At 44.7% G+C, this 17,287-nt stretch overlaps 1 protein-coding gene across 3 annotated transcripts in view; it reads left to right on the top strand.

Annotated features, from left to right (window-relative positions):
• fggy (FGGY carbohydrate kinase domain containing) overlaps positions 1-17,287 on the top strand; it is a 420,841-nt gene that overhangs the window by 204,822 nt on the left and 198,732 nt on the right. For all 3 annotated transcript variants that reach the window (XM_085982838.1, XM_085982840.1, XM_085982839.1), the window contains exon 7: positions 7,851-7,979. In XM_085982838.1, the coding sequence (XP_085838964.1) occupies positions 7,851-7,979 (129 nt within the window). The remainder of the gene's footprint in view (positions 1-7,850; positions 7,980-17,287) is intronic.

Raw genomic sequence — 17,287 nt, 5'->3', positions numbered from 1 at the left:
TCACCCCCTCTCCCAGGACCTACCAGAGGGTCGCAGCTGCCGACCCCGCAGCCCGAAATTGAAATCCTCTTCACCGGCAAGCCGTGTGGGGATGCCCAGCAGGAGTCTGTAGCTCGCCAGTCTCATATAAATGAGCCTACACATTTTGGCGCAGGGATTGTGCCCAGGGCCCTGGTCGCGCTGCCTACCTATTTCTCGGCCATAATATTTGTTACATAAAAGTTAAGTAATCTGTGAAAATGTGACATCTTTCTTAAATAATCACTGGAACGTCTCTCATACAATAATTTAAATGGTAAAGCTTATTTTGAAAATGTACTTAGATGGATGTGATCACACTTCTTGAACTTCATATCGGCCCTGAATTTCCTCAGATTTTCTGCCGCTGTGCTTCTGTAAATTCGTCAGAAGTGTAGCTGAAACCTCGTTGCCACTTTTCCAAAGTAACTTTAGCAGGGCTTAACTGTTTCAGGAATATATAGCTTAGACTAGGGACCTACAATCAATAAAAGTAAACCACAGAGAAATCTTGAGTAGGAACCTCCACCTTTTACTCAAAAATAAAATCTCTTACGTTTTCAGAATCTTGTTCTCCTTTATTAAGGACAAATCCCACTTTAAAAAAAAATCATCACTTTTCTCTGGCATTTTCTCGCTCCCTCTCCTGAAAGCATTGAGCCTTCACAAAGATACAGTTCCATGTGTGCTGAGGACCTTCCATTAACCTGCCCAAGTACTCATTCTTCACCTGTGAGCCTTGTAATGTATATACCTTTAAGGGGGGAACTACGTTTTACAGCTCATGTATACTGTAGTACCGGCAGTGACCACACCTGTATATAGCACTGAGTAGTAATCTGTACAGTTCAGTTCCAGAGTGAGCCACGTTGAGTAAACACCTGTTGTACCGTTCTCCTGCAGTCTTGTGTCTTACTACTGATGGACACAACATTGGTGACGAGGCAAATTCGATCCTACCTGCAACTCTGCATCACCTCCCAAGGATTCGTTCCTGGAGACCAGTAGATTGGAGGTCAAGGCCAGAGACACGGGCGTCGACCACGGGCAACTGCCCAGTCATCCAGCAGAGACTCGAGAATTGCGGGGGAGGCTGTTGAGAGCCAGGCTTGGCTTTCCAGTCGCGGCGGTCCAGCGAAACGGGCTGGCAACAGATAGTGCGCAGACCCTTCCCGGACAGCCGCGGGCTAGAGCCCGACCGAGCGGCACAGCAAAGGGCCGAGCAGCGTCGACGGGGGAGAGAGAGAGAGGGCAGAGCGCACAGGGCGCAGCCGGTGTTCAGGGGCCGAGCAGCGCCGAGGAGAGGGAGAGAGACGCGCAGAAACCCATGAGGCGCCGCCATTGCCACGAGGACCGCCGAGAGCGGCGTTGGCAGCAGTGCAGGAGAAGCGCGTGAAACCTACAGGGCGCCACCATTACCACGAGGACCGCCGAGAGCGGCGTTGGCAGCAGCAGGGGAGGAAGGAAAGCGCGGGAGACGCCATTTTAAGCCATTTTAAACCACACCCAAAATGCTGAAGAGTGGCAGTATCACCGCATTTGACAATGAAGTCAAAGATTGGACTACATATGTCGAACGAATAGAGGTATACTGCAAGGCAAATGAGGTGTCAGATGACAAGAAAGCGCCGGTATTGTTAAATTTAATGGGTGCAAAGACGTATGGCTTATTACAAAATTTAGTAACCCCAGCGAAGCCAGTGGAAAAGAGTTTTGGAGACATAGTGACGATACTACAGGAACATTTAAACCCCACACCGCTGCTGATAGCAGAAAGATTCAAGTTTCACAAACGGAACCAGCATAAGGATGAAAGCAATGCTGAATATTTAACAGAACTGCGCAACCTATCGAAACACTGCCAGTTTGGAACGGGACTGGCAGATACCTTAAGGGACAAGTTTGTGTGTGGGCTTCAAAGTGAAGGAACCCAGAAATGGCTTTTATCTGAAAAGGACCTTACGCTGGACAAGGCTTTCAGCATTGCGGTATCATATGAAGCAGCATCACGGGGCGCTGCAGAGATACAACAGAGACCGCAAGAATATGGCACAAACGAAATGTCATACAGAACAGAGAAGTGCTATCGCTGCGGCAGAACAACACACGACCACAATGATTGCTGGTTCAAAGACAAAGTGTGCAGACAGTGTGGAAAAGTAGGACACATAGCACGAGTCTGCAGGTCGGGAAAGAAAACCAGCAATAAGAAATCTCCAAAAGAAAAGTACAAGAAGGTACATAAGGTGACGGAGAATAGTTCAGACGAACAAAAGAGTGATACCGACTCCGAAAGCAGGGAGCTGAGTTGTCTGAAACTACATAATGTGATCAAAACGGAGGATCACCGAACCATTTGGGTCACTCTCAAGATAGCAGGAGTCCAGGTAAAAATGGAATTGGACACAGGATCAGCCCTAACAGTCATAAACCGACGGGACTACAAGCGGCTATTCTCACACATACCCTTGAGAGACACAAAAATTATTTTGAAGACGTACACGGGGCAAAAAGTCTACCCCAAAGGAAAAATAAGGGTGACCGTTATATATAATGTTAAGGAAACACCAAAACTAGACCTGTATGTATTGCAAGATGGAGGACCACCATTACTGGGACGTGAATGGATCCGGAAAATACAGCTGGATTGGCATTCCATACAAGCACTGACTGTGGCTGCCAAAAAGGATGACGACGGCACACCTGGGCGACTGTCAAAGATCCTAACCGACGCGCAAGAAGTGTTCCAGCAAGGACTCGGAACACTAAAAGGCATGACAGCAACAATTAAAATCGAAGAAAACGCAAGCCCAAAATTTTTTAAGGCCAGACCGGTACCTTATGCGATCCGCCCAGCCGTCGAAGCAGAGCTGGAGAGTTTGGAACGTTCAGGAGTACTGTCGAAGGTAGACTGGAGCGAGTGGGCTACACCCATCGTCCCTGTGATGAAAAAATCATTGAGCAGCACGCCTGGGGAACCAAGGAAGGTTTGCATCTGTGGGGACTTTAAGGTAACAGTGAACCCAGTCCTTCACACCGTGCAATATCCACTTCTGCGGATTTAAGATATTTTCGCCTCGCTATCTGGAGGGAAACGCTTCTCTAAGATTGATCTGGCCCAGGCGTATCTGCAAATGGAGGTAGAAGAAGCATCAAAAAAATACCTCACAATCAACACCCATAAAGGTCTCTACCAATACAACCGGCTGGTATTCGGGGTAGCATCAGCTCCGGCTATTTGGCAAAGGGCAATGGAACAAGTTCTGCAAGGGATCCCAGGGACCCAGTGTTATTTAGACGACATCCTAGTCACGGGCGAAAATGACAGTGATCACCTCGCCAACCTGGAGCAGGTGCTCACTAGATTGAAGGAGTATGGGCTCCGAGCTAACCGCCCCAAATGCGAGTTTTTAAAAAAAACAGATCTCGCATTGTGGCCACGTTATCGAGAAAGAGGGGTTACATAAGTCCCCAGAAAAGATTGAGGCAGTAGTCAAGGCTCCAGCACCGGAAAACGTGTCACAATTGAGGTCATTCCTCGGGCTGGTAAACTACTACCATAAGTTCTTGCCAAATTTGTCTACAATACTACACCCACTGAACACCCTACTGCAAACTGGGGTGCCATGGAAGTGGAGTGACGAATGTAGACGAGCTTTCCAGAAGAGCAAAACACTAATCACATCGAAAGAGGTATTGGCCCATTACAACCCAGCACTACCAATTCGGTTGGCGTGTGATGCGTCACCCTACGGCATTGGAGCGGTGCTGTCGCACAAATTCTCGGACGGCTCAGAGAGGCCAATAGCCTTTGCATCACAATCACTAACCTCAGCCGAGCGTAACTACACCCAGATTGACAGGGAGGCCCTCAGCCTAGTGTGGGGAGTGAAAAAGTTCAATCACTATCTGCACGGGCAGAAATTCACCTTGCTGACTGACCACCAGCCTCTTGTCTCCATTTTTAATCCGAAGAAGGGCGTTCCGGTGATGACTGCGCAACGACTACAAAGATGGTCACTCTTTCTAGGGGCGCACCACTATGAGATTGAATATAAGGACATGAAACAGCATGGAAATGCTGATGGGCTATCGCGCCTGCCACTGCCTACTGCGGAGGAAGCACCAGCAGTGGATCCTTTCGAAATATTTCATTCGACTACAGTTGAATACCTACCGGTAACTAACGCTCGTATAGAAAAGGAGACCCGAAATGACCCGACACTGTCTCGGCTATATGATTTGACGGTGAAGGGATGGCCAGCACATGGCGACTCACTGTTGCCAGCATTCTCGACAAGAAGAGAACAGCTGTCAGTGTGCCGGGGGACCTTGATGTGTGGATCCCGAGTGGTAATTCCACCCAAGTTAAGGGATAGAGTGCTCAATGAGCTTCATGAGGGTCATCTGGGAGGGGTAAAAATGAAAAGCCTTGCCAGGGCTTATGTGTGGTGGCCGGGAATCGATAAACAAATCGAGGACCTGACCAAGAGCTGCTCAGGATGCCAGAAAGTCCAAAATGCACCACCACATGCCCCTCTACACCCATGGGAGTGGCCCTCATCTCCATGGCAACGGGTGCATATTGATTTTGCTGGTCCATTCATGGACTCAATGTTTTTAATAGCCGTGGATGCGCACTCGAAATGGCCTGAGGTCATTAAAATGTCCTCCACCACCACGGAGAAAACTATTGCAGTCCTACGGACCATTTTTGCCAGGAACGGCTTGCCAGAACAGATTTGCTCCGATAACGGACCACAGTTTGTGTCCAAAGAGTTCCGGAGGTTTATGAAGAAGAATGGGGTAAGGCATTACACATCCGCCCCGTATCATCCAGCCACAAATGGATTGGCTGAGAGGTTCGTACAAACCTTTAAGAAGGCAATAAAGGCTATGTACAATGACAACATTCCGCTGCAGCATAAGGTGGACAATTTCCTGTTCGCCTACCGGAATGCGACACATGCAGTCACCAACCAGGCCCCAGCCATGATGTTCTTTAACCGAAGGTTAAGATCTCGTCTGGATTTGCTCAGACCAAACGTACGAAGAGATGTTGAGAGTAAGCAATTCCAGCACATCCATGAGAAGCCAACAAGGAGCTTCAATGTAGGGCAACCAGTCTTGGCCTGCGACTACCGAACAGAAAAATGGCAGCCAGGAACGATATGCACACGGCAGGGCCCACTAATGTACACAGTGGACGTTGGGGAGAACATCGTGAGACGCCATGCTGACCAGATTCTAGAGTCACAGGAACAAGTCAACCCCATGCCTCGCCCATATGTACCTGGTGAGGAACCCGACGTACAGGTCGCATCTACCCCAGAAACAGTAGCATCGGAAGCTGATGACCCAACCGACGACAGGGTGCCAGAATCGCCTCCGCACCAAGAGCGAGACACTCGGGAAAGGCGCTATCCAGAAAGGATCAGGAAGCCTCCCCAAAGACTGAATATATAAATGGACTATTTTCAGCTAACGTTGTATGTTAAAAGTGTTAATTGTAATTAGTTTGATATTTAATTGTTAAATGAGCGTTATGGTACTGTTAATCTAAAAGGGGAGGAATTGTAATGTATATACCTTTAAGGGGGGAACTACTTTTTACAGCTCATGTATACTGTAGTACCGGCAGTGACCACACCTGTATATAGCACTGAGTAGTAATCTGTACAGTTCAGTTCCAGAGTGAGCCACGTTGAGTAAACACCTGTTGTACCGTTCTCCTGCAGTCTTGTGTCTTACTACTGACGGACACAACAAGCCTTGTGTCAGCTGTCTCTTTAACTGTGGATGCGATTACAGCCAAGTCCAACCACGCCTCTTACCCACGACTGTAACTCCTCAAACTCATTTCACTGGGGATCAGAGAAAAGAGATTTTCATCCCAATGTGTCAGACCCTAATACACATTCTATGGTAGAAAGGATACTGTTCTAACACTGCGCTGTCCAACACCACTGGGTTACACCAATTTTACATAATTTAATGAGCCATGAGCTAGGTTAGTTCCAGATTAAACAAATACCCTTCCCTTCTCCCATAAGAGGCAGAGAAAAATAAAAAGTCAAAGGTGTGTGTGTAAGGTAGAGGAAAAAACACAGGGGAAGTGATCAAACAAAATTATTGGAAAGAACAGGAAAAAATTCACACAAAACTGACAGCTCTATTTAAATGTCAACACAATTTCCTTTCATCACGTAACAAAAAATATTATTATTTCCATGCTGAATTCATTTCACCCAGCCAGACATACTGAGTGCTTTTCCAGTTACCTAAACAAATATTCTGGGTGACATGAAAGCCCATCAAGACGAACTATGATTAGTCGTCTAAACCACAAAATAATGCTTATTGCCAAGAATATATAGCACTGAGGAACATTTTTAAAAATTCATTCTTGGGATATGAGTGCCTCTGGCAAGGCTGGCATTTATTGCCCATCCCTAGTTTCCCTGAGAAGGTACGATAGCAAAATACTGCAGATGCTGGAAATCCAAAATAACAACAGAAAATGCTGGAAAAACTCAGCAGGCCAGGCAACATCCGTGGAGAGAAATTAGAGTCGACGTTTCGGGTGAACCCTTTTTCAAAACTGGAAGGTGGTTGTAGGCCTTCTTCTTGAACCACTGCAGTCCATGTGGTGTAACAGTCTGATACAGCTGAGTGACTTGCTGGGCTACTTAAGACTACTTCACACATTAGTGTGGAACTGGAGTCACATATAAGCCAGACTGGGTAATGACGACAGGTTTCCTTCCCTAAAGGACATTAGCGAACCAGTTAGATTTTTTTGGATAATCCGACAACTTCGTGGTCACTTTTACTGAGAGCAGATTTTTTTTAACAATTCAAATTCTCAAGCTGTCGTTAATTTCTAAATATTTAAGGAAGTAAGTTATCTTAATAACTTTAAAAACGTATTGTCATAGGTATTCTGGTATGGAGAATGTCGTCTGTGCCAATCTTTACTGATGACTAAGTGGGTAAATGCTCTTTGTTATGTAGTACTAAGCCAAACAGACCAGGAAGGGTCCACGATTGACCCATTGCCTGTTAGTGAACAGGCTACAATTGGACCAGGCTAGTGGGAAAAAAAATCAGCCAGACTTTCTGCACTCGACAGCTACCATTGATTCATCATGGGAAATGTGCACGAGTGTATGTTCGGTGAGGACAAAATGAAGCCTGGCTGTGATGCTATATGCAGTTGAATAGTCTGTGAACAATCACTGTCTAAGCTCACACATCAACAATGTCACATGTGTGAGGTGTCCAAGGGCTGCTGGTACCGTGAAACTATGCCCCAGTATGATGCATTGCCTTCAGGCAATGAGGGAAGAATTGAAGAAGAAAAAAACGCTAAAGCTAGGGTAAATTTTATGATTTAGTACTCCCAGTGCAGAGTTTTGAATGAGCAACGTGCATATAATGAATTTGGTTGAGGAGGTTAGCATGCCCGATTCACAGCCTGCACGATTTTCCATCCATTAATTTTATACTCTGTGCCTGGTGTGCTGAATCATATAATTTACCATACTGGACATATTCATAAAGTATATAGGTTCTTTAATAAAAATGAATGTGCTGCAAGAGTGGACTAATAATGCCTGCAGGGAATGCCATTGTGTTGCAAAACACCCCAGGATTTCAGAGGTTAAGAGAGCTTTTGCTAGAGGTAAGCAGGTATTAGTTTTCAATTATTAATTTCAGAGGTATTTATGTCTGCAAGTTTCAGTACCTTGTCTAAAGGAACCTGTCTCAGGGCCACATGAATGTGACGTTTGTTCTATTGGCTAACAGTTTTCTTTTTCTGTCTGATTCAGGGAACCATGTGTTGTCTCCTGGCAGCTGTGTGGGAAATGGCTTGACATCAGTCGCTGCTGAAGCGCTGGGACTACCGAAGGGAATTGCTGTGGCAGTATCTTTGATCGACGCCCATGCAGGAGGTTTAGGTACTCTGGGGGAAAAGACGATGGGAGCACAACAGTGAATGATTTCAATAATGTTTTATCTAAATTTCTTTTTCTTTGGTCATTTCTTTGGCACATTTCTCATGAATCTTAGAGAAATTTCTTTCCAAATTACTTTTATTTGCTTTCTAAAATTCTATGACACAATTTAATGTCATTACGAGTAAAAAAAAATAAGCTGCAAATGCTGGATATCAGAAATAAAATTAGAAAATGCTGAGAACACACAAGTCCTTTAGCACCTGTATAAAAAAAGGTTAATTTTTGGGGTATTATCCTTCATCAAAGCTGTAGTTCTGAAGAAGGATCTGCATTGGAAAAATCTATCAGGGTCCCCGTTTAATGTCTAGTGGCTGCTGCTGGAAAGTGCACTTTGTGTGCACATTTGGTGAAGACAGTATTCTCCTTGGCTGAGATATATGGTTGAATAGCATGCAGGCACTCACTGTTTAGGCTCACACATGAAAATTAGCACAGGGGCAAATTACTAAAGGGCAACCATTGCCCATGGTGCTGTACCTCCATAAGTCAGTGGGGGAGGGAGAAAAAGGAGAAAAATTCAGTCTCCTTTGTTCTAAGTGTACCTGTCCTTTATCTTGGAAACTTGCTCACATTCATCCTATCCATTAGAAAGGAAATCCCTTTTATCCTTACAACTAGTGCCCAAATAATCCTACCTCGGTACTTTCTAAAGTCATGGAAGATGTTGTTAGCTCTTAAATTATCTATCACCTTGAAAGTTCATGATTGGTGGTATAGTTTCTGACATGGCTGTTCCACTGGTGACCTTGTTACCATAGTGATCATGTGGAATGGACTGTTGGGAATGGTAGCAGAGACAAAAGCCTGAGCATCATTTAAGAAACACTTCGATGCGAGGGACTGTAGGTTCTTTCTGAACAAATGAGCTAGGACGGGCGATATGATCTTCATCATCTTTTTGAATGAGTATGCGCGTACACGGGTGTGTGTTTATGTGTGTTCTGTACCTCTGGAGCGTCTTGAGCACTTTGATGAATTATTTTTCATTGCCTTGGCCATCTCCAAAGCCTGTAACATTTAAAGAAATGGGGAACCAAGGAGCTAATGAGAGTGAGGAACTTAAAGTAAGTAAGATCAGTGGAGAAAAAGTACTTGAGAAACTAATGGGACTAAAAGCCGACAAAGCCCTTGGACCTGATGACTTACATCCTAGGGTTCTAAAAGAGGTGGCTGCAGAGATAGTGGCTGCATTGGTTGTGATCTTCCAAAATTCCCTAGATTCTGGAACGGTCCTAGCAGATTGGAAGGTAGCAAATGTAATCCTGCTATTCAAGAAAGGAGGGAGAGAGAACAGGGAACTACAGGCCAGTTAGCCTGACATCAGTTGTTGGGAAAATGCTGGAATCCATTATTATGGAAGTGGTAACAGGGCACTTAGAAAATCATAATATGATTAGGTAGAGTCAACATGGTTTTATGAAAGGGAAATCGTGTTTAATAAATTTGTTATTTGAGGATGTAACTAGCAGGGTAGATAAAGGGGACCAGTGGATGTAGTATATTTGGATTTCCAAAAGGCATTTGATAAGGTGCCACATAAAAGGTTGTTACGCAAGATATGGGATCATGGGGTTGGGGTAATATATTAGCATGGATAGAGGATTGGTTAATGGACAGAAAACAGTGAGGAGGTCATTTTCTGGCTGGTAGGCTGTAACCAGTGGGGTGCTGCAAGGATCAGTGCTTGGGCTTCAGCTATTTACAATCTATATCAATGACCTAGAGGAAGGGTCCAAGTGTAATGTATCCAAGTTTGCTGACAATACAAAGCTAGGTGGGAAAGTAAGCTGTGAGGAGGACACAGAGAGCCTACAAAGGGATATAGACAGATTAAATGAGTGGGCAATAAGGTGGCAGATGGATATAATGTGGGGTAATGTGAGCTTATATACTTTGGTAGGAAGAATAGAAAAACAGAATATTTTTTAAATGGTGAGAAACTATTAAATGTTGGTGTTCAGAGAGATGTAGGTGTCCTTGTACAGGAAACATGAAGGTTAGTATGCAGGTACAGCAAGCAATTAGGAAGGCAAATGGTATGCTGCTCTTTATTGCAAGGGGGTTGGAGTACAAGAGTAAGGAAGTCTTGCTACAATTTACAGGGCTTTGGTGAGACCACACCTGGAGTACGGTGCACAGTTTTGGTCTCCCTATCTGAGAAGGGACATACTTGCCTTAGAAGCGGTGCAACAAAGGTTCACTAGATCGATTCCTGGGATGAGAGGGCTGTCCTATGAGGAGAGATTGAGTAGATTGGGCCTATACTCTCTGGAGTTTAGAAGAATGAGAGGTGATCTCATTGAAACACAAGATGCTGAAGGGGATTGATTAGGTAGATGCTGAGAGGTTGTTCCCCCTGGCTAGAGAGTCTAGAACTAGGGGGCATAGTCTCAGGATTAGGGGTCGTCATTTAAGACTGAGATGAGGAGGAATTTCTTCACTCAGAGGGTTGTGAATCTTTGGAATTCTCTACCCAAAAGGCTGTGGATGCTGAATCGTTGAGTATATTCAAGGTTGAAATAGATAGATTTTTGGACTGTAGGGGAAACAAGTGATATGAGGATCGGGCGGTAAAGTGGAATTGAGGTCGAGGATCAGGCTTGAAGGGCCGTGTAGCCTACTCCTGCTCCAAATTCTTATGTTCTTGTGTAACACATCCACTTTTAACCAGTTACCATCATATGACCTTCCACCGAACTATCATAATGCAATCCAATTTCCTCTTAAATTGCTCCCCATGTGTGAAATACTTGTAGTGCATCCTTTGACTGTTTTTCCAATAATTCAGGATTTTTTATGGTTCTGTACTCTGTTCCTTCTCCATATAATGGCTCCTGCCAGTCAGCTTACAACCCTATCTACTCCCTTGCTAATGATTCCACCTACAGTTGTCTATTTCTTTCATATTTCACGCACTTATTCAAACATGTCAAAGTCAATACAAAAAAAATGGACAGAGTGCAAGACGGGTTGCCGATTCACAATCACCCATTTTGCACTACCACCCAAGACAAATTTTTACCCAAACATGTTCAGGTCCAAAACCCCTCGGGGCATATTCTCGCTGCGGACAAACCCGACAACCTGTGTTTACAGAGCATTACATTGCTACCTCGTATGTCAAAAAAAGAGCTGTCCTAGTGCCTCATGCACTGCAGAGGCAGTGACAATCTATGTCATCTGCTACAGCCTGACAACTTCAAAGGCTTGGACAGCTTTTCCCACAACTGTGAAAGTCACGACAGCAATACGTTTCTATGTAACAGGATCTTTCCAGGCCACCACAAGGGACATCTGCCAGATCATCCAAACTGCTGTTCATTCCTGTATAAAGCAAGTGAGCGATGCCATGTTTGCAGGGAAACACCATCATAACTTTGCCAGTGGAAAGGAGACACTAACTGGAGAGGGTACAGAACATTCACCGTCTGGCACGCTTCCCAAGAGTTCATTCAGGGTGTTATAGATGGAACCCATGTGGCTGTCAGAGCTCCATACCTTAACCCCAAAGCACATTTCAACAGGAAGGAGATCCACTCCGTTAAATGCACAGATCATTTAAAACCACAGAAATATTTTTGTGCATGTCATTGCTCGTTATCTAGGGAGTAGCCATGATGCTTTTATTCTGCAGTAATCCACGATGCCTGCATTATTTGACATTTTTGAGAGAATAAACAGATGGCTGTTGGCAGTCCAGGGCTGCTCTTTGTAGCCTTGGCTCATGACCCCAGTTGGAAACCCCCACACAGCAGCACACTGCAGATACAATGTTGCCCATTGTTAGCACACCATAGTGATGCTACAGCAATAATTCTGTTGTTCTGACTATTAAGGGGGAGGTGCTGCTCCAATCAAGGTCTCTAAAATCATCATCATATGCTGCACAGTACACAATTTGGCCATTCAAAGAGAAGTGAGCTTGTAGTGGGAGAGGATCAGACTGAAGGTGCACAGGAAGAGGACGAAGATGAGGATAACATGGACGGAGATAATGTACAGACATGAAAATTGGTCTGGAATGTTAATAGAGAACTACTCCCAGTAATGGCCACTTCTTGCCACTCACAAACTTTATTTTTCCAAAGAACTTCCACATATTGTTGCCAATATGTGCCACACAATCCTTCCACTGAAGTACCATCTTTCATCCCCTTCCAGCACGTATTACTTTTCCATGGCCCTACCCAATAGACACTGTCCATACATAGGAGAAAATAAAGCTCTATATTTAATTAGTGCTATTTAAACAGTTGATGTACTGTAAGTGCTACATCTGCCAGCGTAGTAGCTGCCAGCATCTCCCCATTCTTATAGGTTTCCCCAATCTTTTGAGGGGCCCAGCAGCAGTGGGAGAAGGTGCAGCTACCCTGATAAGAAGCTGTTCACTGGATCCTTGTCTTAAAGTGTTTGCAGTGCTGGCATCCCAACTAGATGACCAGCGGACTCATCATAGCAGTCTACGATGAAGGTAAAACCTGGTGTCATTGCTCTTTTCTAATAATCATCCCAGTCTGTCCAATCTGGGGAGTGACAGACTGCTGTAACTCGATGCCTTAGGTGTCAATGTCGCTTATCACAGTGTTCGGTGCTTGTTCTCTCACTGATTTGGGGGATTGACATTCTCTGCATTTCTATAAAGTGAACAAGTTCAGCCCTGATTTTGGCACTCTCAGAAAATCAGGTCTTATTTCTCATGGAAACATGCTGAAATGTTAAGGAGCAAGAGAAAAAAAACCAGGAGAAAAATGGTACTAGCCCTAATTTTTGAGTTTACGAGTCTGCCACCAGGCTACAGAAATTGGATTTAACAGTGGAAAGAGGCAACTCATGGATGGTCTGCTCCTGGAGCAGGATGAAAAGATGAACAGTGTAAAGGGACATGTACCATGCAGCTAGATTTTGTTGAAATCTTACTTTATGGGATCACTCGTGCAACAGTGATCCCATAAAGTAAGAAAGCTTTACCCACTGCAGTAAGGCCATGCATATGAAACTATGCAAGAGCTTTAAGTTGTCTCGGGGCTTATCATGTGTCACACAGCAGATTACACACTTGACTTTCCAGTGCTAATCTGCTCAGTTCTAATGGGTTCTGGCACTGTATTTTTGCATTCACTACCTTTCATTCTCATACCACACAAAGAAGTTTCACTGTCAGTTGAAACAGCCTCCACTGGTAGGATAGACATACCTCTGGGAATTCCTCTTTTCTCTTCAGGGAACTAGGGGATAAGGAGAACTTCCACAGGAATGAGCAGAGACATATGTGCCTGCATTGAAGGCACTCTGAGCCAGTCCACTCATACCCAAGGAGGTGGGTGTACAGGCATCACCAGAGCTACTTGGGTATGTTCAAAGAGATCTGTCTTCACCACCTGTTTCATCAGCTGGAATTTAGCCTCCTGCAGTCCAACCTGCAAACGGCTCTGCCCACATTGATGAAAGACATTACTGTCTTGAACTTCTATGTAACCGACTCTTTTGACACTGCCTTGGGCACATCTGTTAGACTAGCCATCTGTTAGACTCCCCCCCCGACCCTGAACACGGGGGCACCACAAGGATGTGTGCTGAGCCCCCTCCTCTACTCCCTCTTCACCCACGACTGTGTGGCTGTTCATGGTTCCAACACCATCATCAAGTTTGCGGATGATACCATGGTAGTAGGCCAGATCACCAACAACGATGAGTCAGCCTACAGGGAGGAGGTCCAGCATCTCGTGAAGTGGTGCGCCGATAACAACCTGGCCCTTAACATCAAGAAAACCAAAGAAATCATTGTGGACTTCAGGAAGTCTAAAGGCGGTAGTCACACCCCCATCCACATCAATGGGGCTGTGGTGGAAAGGGTGGACAGCTTTAAGTTCCTCGGAGTCCACATCACGGAAGACCTCTCCTGGTCCCTCAATACCTCCTCTCTGGTGAAGAAGGCCCAGCAGTGCCTATATTTCCTAAGGAGGCTGAAGGGATGTAACCTGTCACCCCTGATCCTCTCTAACTTTTACCGCTGCACAATAGAGAGCATCCTGACAAACTGTATCACAGTATGGTATGGCAGCTGTAGCTACTATGACCGGAAAGCCCTGCAGCGGGTAGTCAAAACTGCCCAGCGCATTACCGGCACCCGGCTACCGACCATAGAGCACATATACCAGAAACGCTGTTTACGGAGGTCACGGTCCATCATCAAAGACCCTACCCACCCCAGCCACAGTCTGTTCGCCCTCCTGCCATCTGGGAGACGCTACAGATGCATTCGCACCCGTATGACCAGATTTAGGAACAGCTTCTTTCCCAGGGCTGTCATCCTACTGAACTCCACAAATAAACTCTAAAGCCTGCACATCTGCCAATGCACTTTATTATGGTTATGTTTATGTTAATGTATTACAAGCCAAAAGTATGTTGAATGTTTAAATGTCTTAATCTAAATGTACACTCTCGGGAGCCGCAAGCCTGCATTTCGTTGTACTGCACTTGTGCACTAACAATGACAATAAAAGTTGATTTGATTTGATTTGTACAGTACTACTGCATACATCAAGTCACTGATATCTTGTTTGTTAGGTTGAATGACAATAATTTTTCCAAAGGAAAGCAACCAGCTAAAGAAGAGATTACTAATTTTCTTTGCCTGTTGGTGCCTGTATCTTTAATCTATTGAGCATTTAAGCACAACATTGCTAAGCAGAATGCCCAGGTTATGTGCTAATACAAAATACTGCAGATGCTGGAAATCCGAAATAAAAACAGAAAATGCTGGAAATACTGAGCAGGTCAGGCAGCATCTGTGGAGAGAGAAATGGAGTTAACGTTTCAGGTCGATGACCCTTTGTCAGAACTCTGTTTCTCTCTCCACAGATGCTGCCTGACCTGCTGAGTATTTCCAGCATTTTCTGTTTTTAGCCCAGGTTATACGGGTGTTCTCAGCACATGACCGGCAACGCATAGAAATGCAGGAAATCACCATGCAGGCTCGATGTCAAATTAAATTTGCATTAGAACACTTGTTTTAGGTGCTATAATTCAGAAGTGCCCATGAAGTGCAAACAAGGCAGAGACCAGGCACGGTGGCATAGTGGTTAGCACTGTTGCCTCACAGCGCCAGTGACCCGGGTTCAAATCTGGCCTCGGGCGACTGTCTGTGTGGAGTTTGCACATTCTCCCTGTGTTTGCGTGGGTTTCCTCCGGGTGCTCCGGTTTCCTCCCACAGTCCAAAGATGTGCGGGTTAGGTTGATTTGGCTATGATAAATTGACCCTTAGTGTTCGGGGATTAAATACGTGGGGTTACGGGGATAGGGTGGGATATGTGTCGGTGCAGGCTCGATGGGCCGAAATGGCCTCTATCTGCACTGTGGGGATTCTGTGATTCTGTGTTATGTCCTCTGCATAATACACATGGAGTGCAATGCGGAGGAAAATCAATCTCAATATACCAGAGCGTGCCTTTGGCTAAGTGGTAGCATTCCCGCCTCTGAGTCATAAGGTGAATGATTTGAACCCCACTCCAGACAGCCAGGTAAGTGGAGAGCAGAATATGGTCTCTAAATACCAGGTTGACATCCAGTGGGGTACTCGCGTCCGGTCAGAGTGACCACTAGCTCAGTGGTAGTATTCCTGCCTCTTAGTCAGAAGGATTAGATTCGGGTCCCACTCCAGACAGCCCTGGCTAGTGGAGCCCAGAGACCGGAGCGCCGGCTCTGAACATTGGATTGAGGTCCAGCGATGGTACTTGCGTCTGATAGGTGCAGGTAGCCCCCCCCCCCCACCCTGCCACCACCCCCAATTGTAAAGGGTAGGTGGGGCTCTTTAGCCTTGTTTGCAGCCCACCTAGGAGAAGATAAAAACCGTGGGGAATACAACAGGAAACCACCTCAGCTACTCTTCCCTAGTAAGTGACTCAAGAATCTTGAGTTAGGACCTGCCCTCGGGGCAGAACACAACGGACAGACAGATTTCTGTTCCCATATTTACTCCAACCAATAGTTTGGAAACCCAAGACATAGCGACACAGATGTGGGTAGAAGTTTCCTGTCAAACAATGTACTTGTTTTGTTGGGCTGTAGCTCAACTGATTTAGAGACAGAAAATAAGTTAAGAAAATTGAGATTTTGATATCAGAGGAAATGTTAAATTGCTCAGGGATGTTACAGTGGTAGACAGAATGTTGGAGATCAGCTGATATCAATGGAGGTAAGAAATAACACATGGTTCATATAATATATTTCTCAAGTGCCATCTCTCAGTGAAAGGAAGTGTTTTATTTCCCTGTAAATTCCCCTATTCCTGTTAGGTGGTTTTACTATCAAAAGTATTTTAGCCGTAACACTGTAAAATAGCCCCTTCCTGTTACTGATTTTTTAAATCAGTAAAAAACCCTTAACACTTGAACAGTAGCCAGAAGACTCCGTGGTATGGTGTAAAATGGCAACAATACAAAATATACTGAATTTGTAAAGTTGGATAATAAAACAGGGCATTATGGCTGTAGTGCACTCTTTAAATTACAATAATCTTAGAAACCTTTGAGCTTTGCTCTCACCGCTTGTTACAGAAACAGTGGAGTGTTTACCATCTCTGTAACTCACTCCCATGTATTTTATTCTGTCCTATATCACTTAAAATTATTAAGTGTTAAAAATAATGTGACAGAATGTTATGTGAAACAAAGCCTATCCACTGCACTTGGGATTATATTGCTCTTAATGTTCCCAAGTCCCATTATCAAGGTTATTGGCTAAGGTTTGCTTTCTGTCCCAGAATGATTCACCCCGAGACACATGACTCACAGAGTACTGCTTGTTTGAGGGACTCTCCCTCTGTCTGTGTGCTACTGAGGAACAGAGCTCCCTTTCCCATGTGCATGTCTCAGACAGGATGCAGAAGCACAGAATACTACCACAGATAACTGCTTGCAGGGACTGGTAGTACCATCTGGGATTGCAAAGAATAGAACATTCTTTCAAGGGACTTTCTCAGAAAAAAACACCAGCTTAATTTACATGCATCATGTTTCAAATAATGACCACCGTTCTATTCCCTACTCCTTCAGATCCATAGTTCTTTTTTTTTAACCCATATATTATTATGATGACTATAGTGTATCAAATTCACCCCTTAGGCCACAAAAATAATTAGAAACAGGAAAAATTAATAATAGTTTATCATGCAAGAAGAGTGTAACAGATTTCTTTTTATATATTTTAAAATTCTTCCCCTTGCTTTAGCACACAATTTGTCCACA

The sequence above is a fragment of the Somniosus microcephalus genome, chromosome 3 (genome assembly GCF_052327205.1).
Source record: "Somniosus microcephalus isolate GS21.2 chromosome 3, FLI_Smic_1.0, whole genome shotgun sequence".
Classification (NCBI taxonomy): Eukaryota; Metazoa; Chordata; class Chondrichthyes; order Squaliformes; family Somniosidae; genus Somniosus; species Somniosus microcephalus.
The sequence above is the reverse complement of the archived record's forward strand: the minus strand, read 5'-3'. Positions and strand labels throughout refer to the sequence as shown.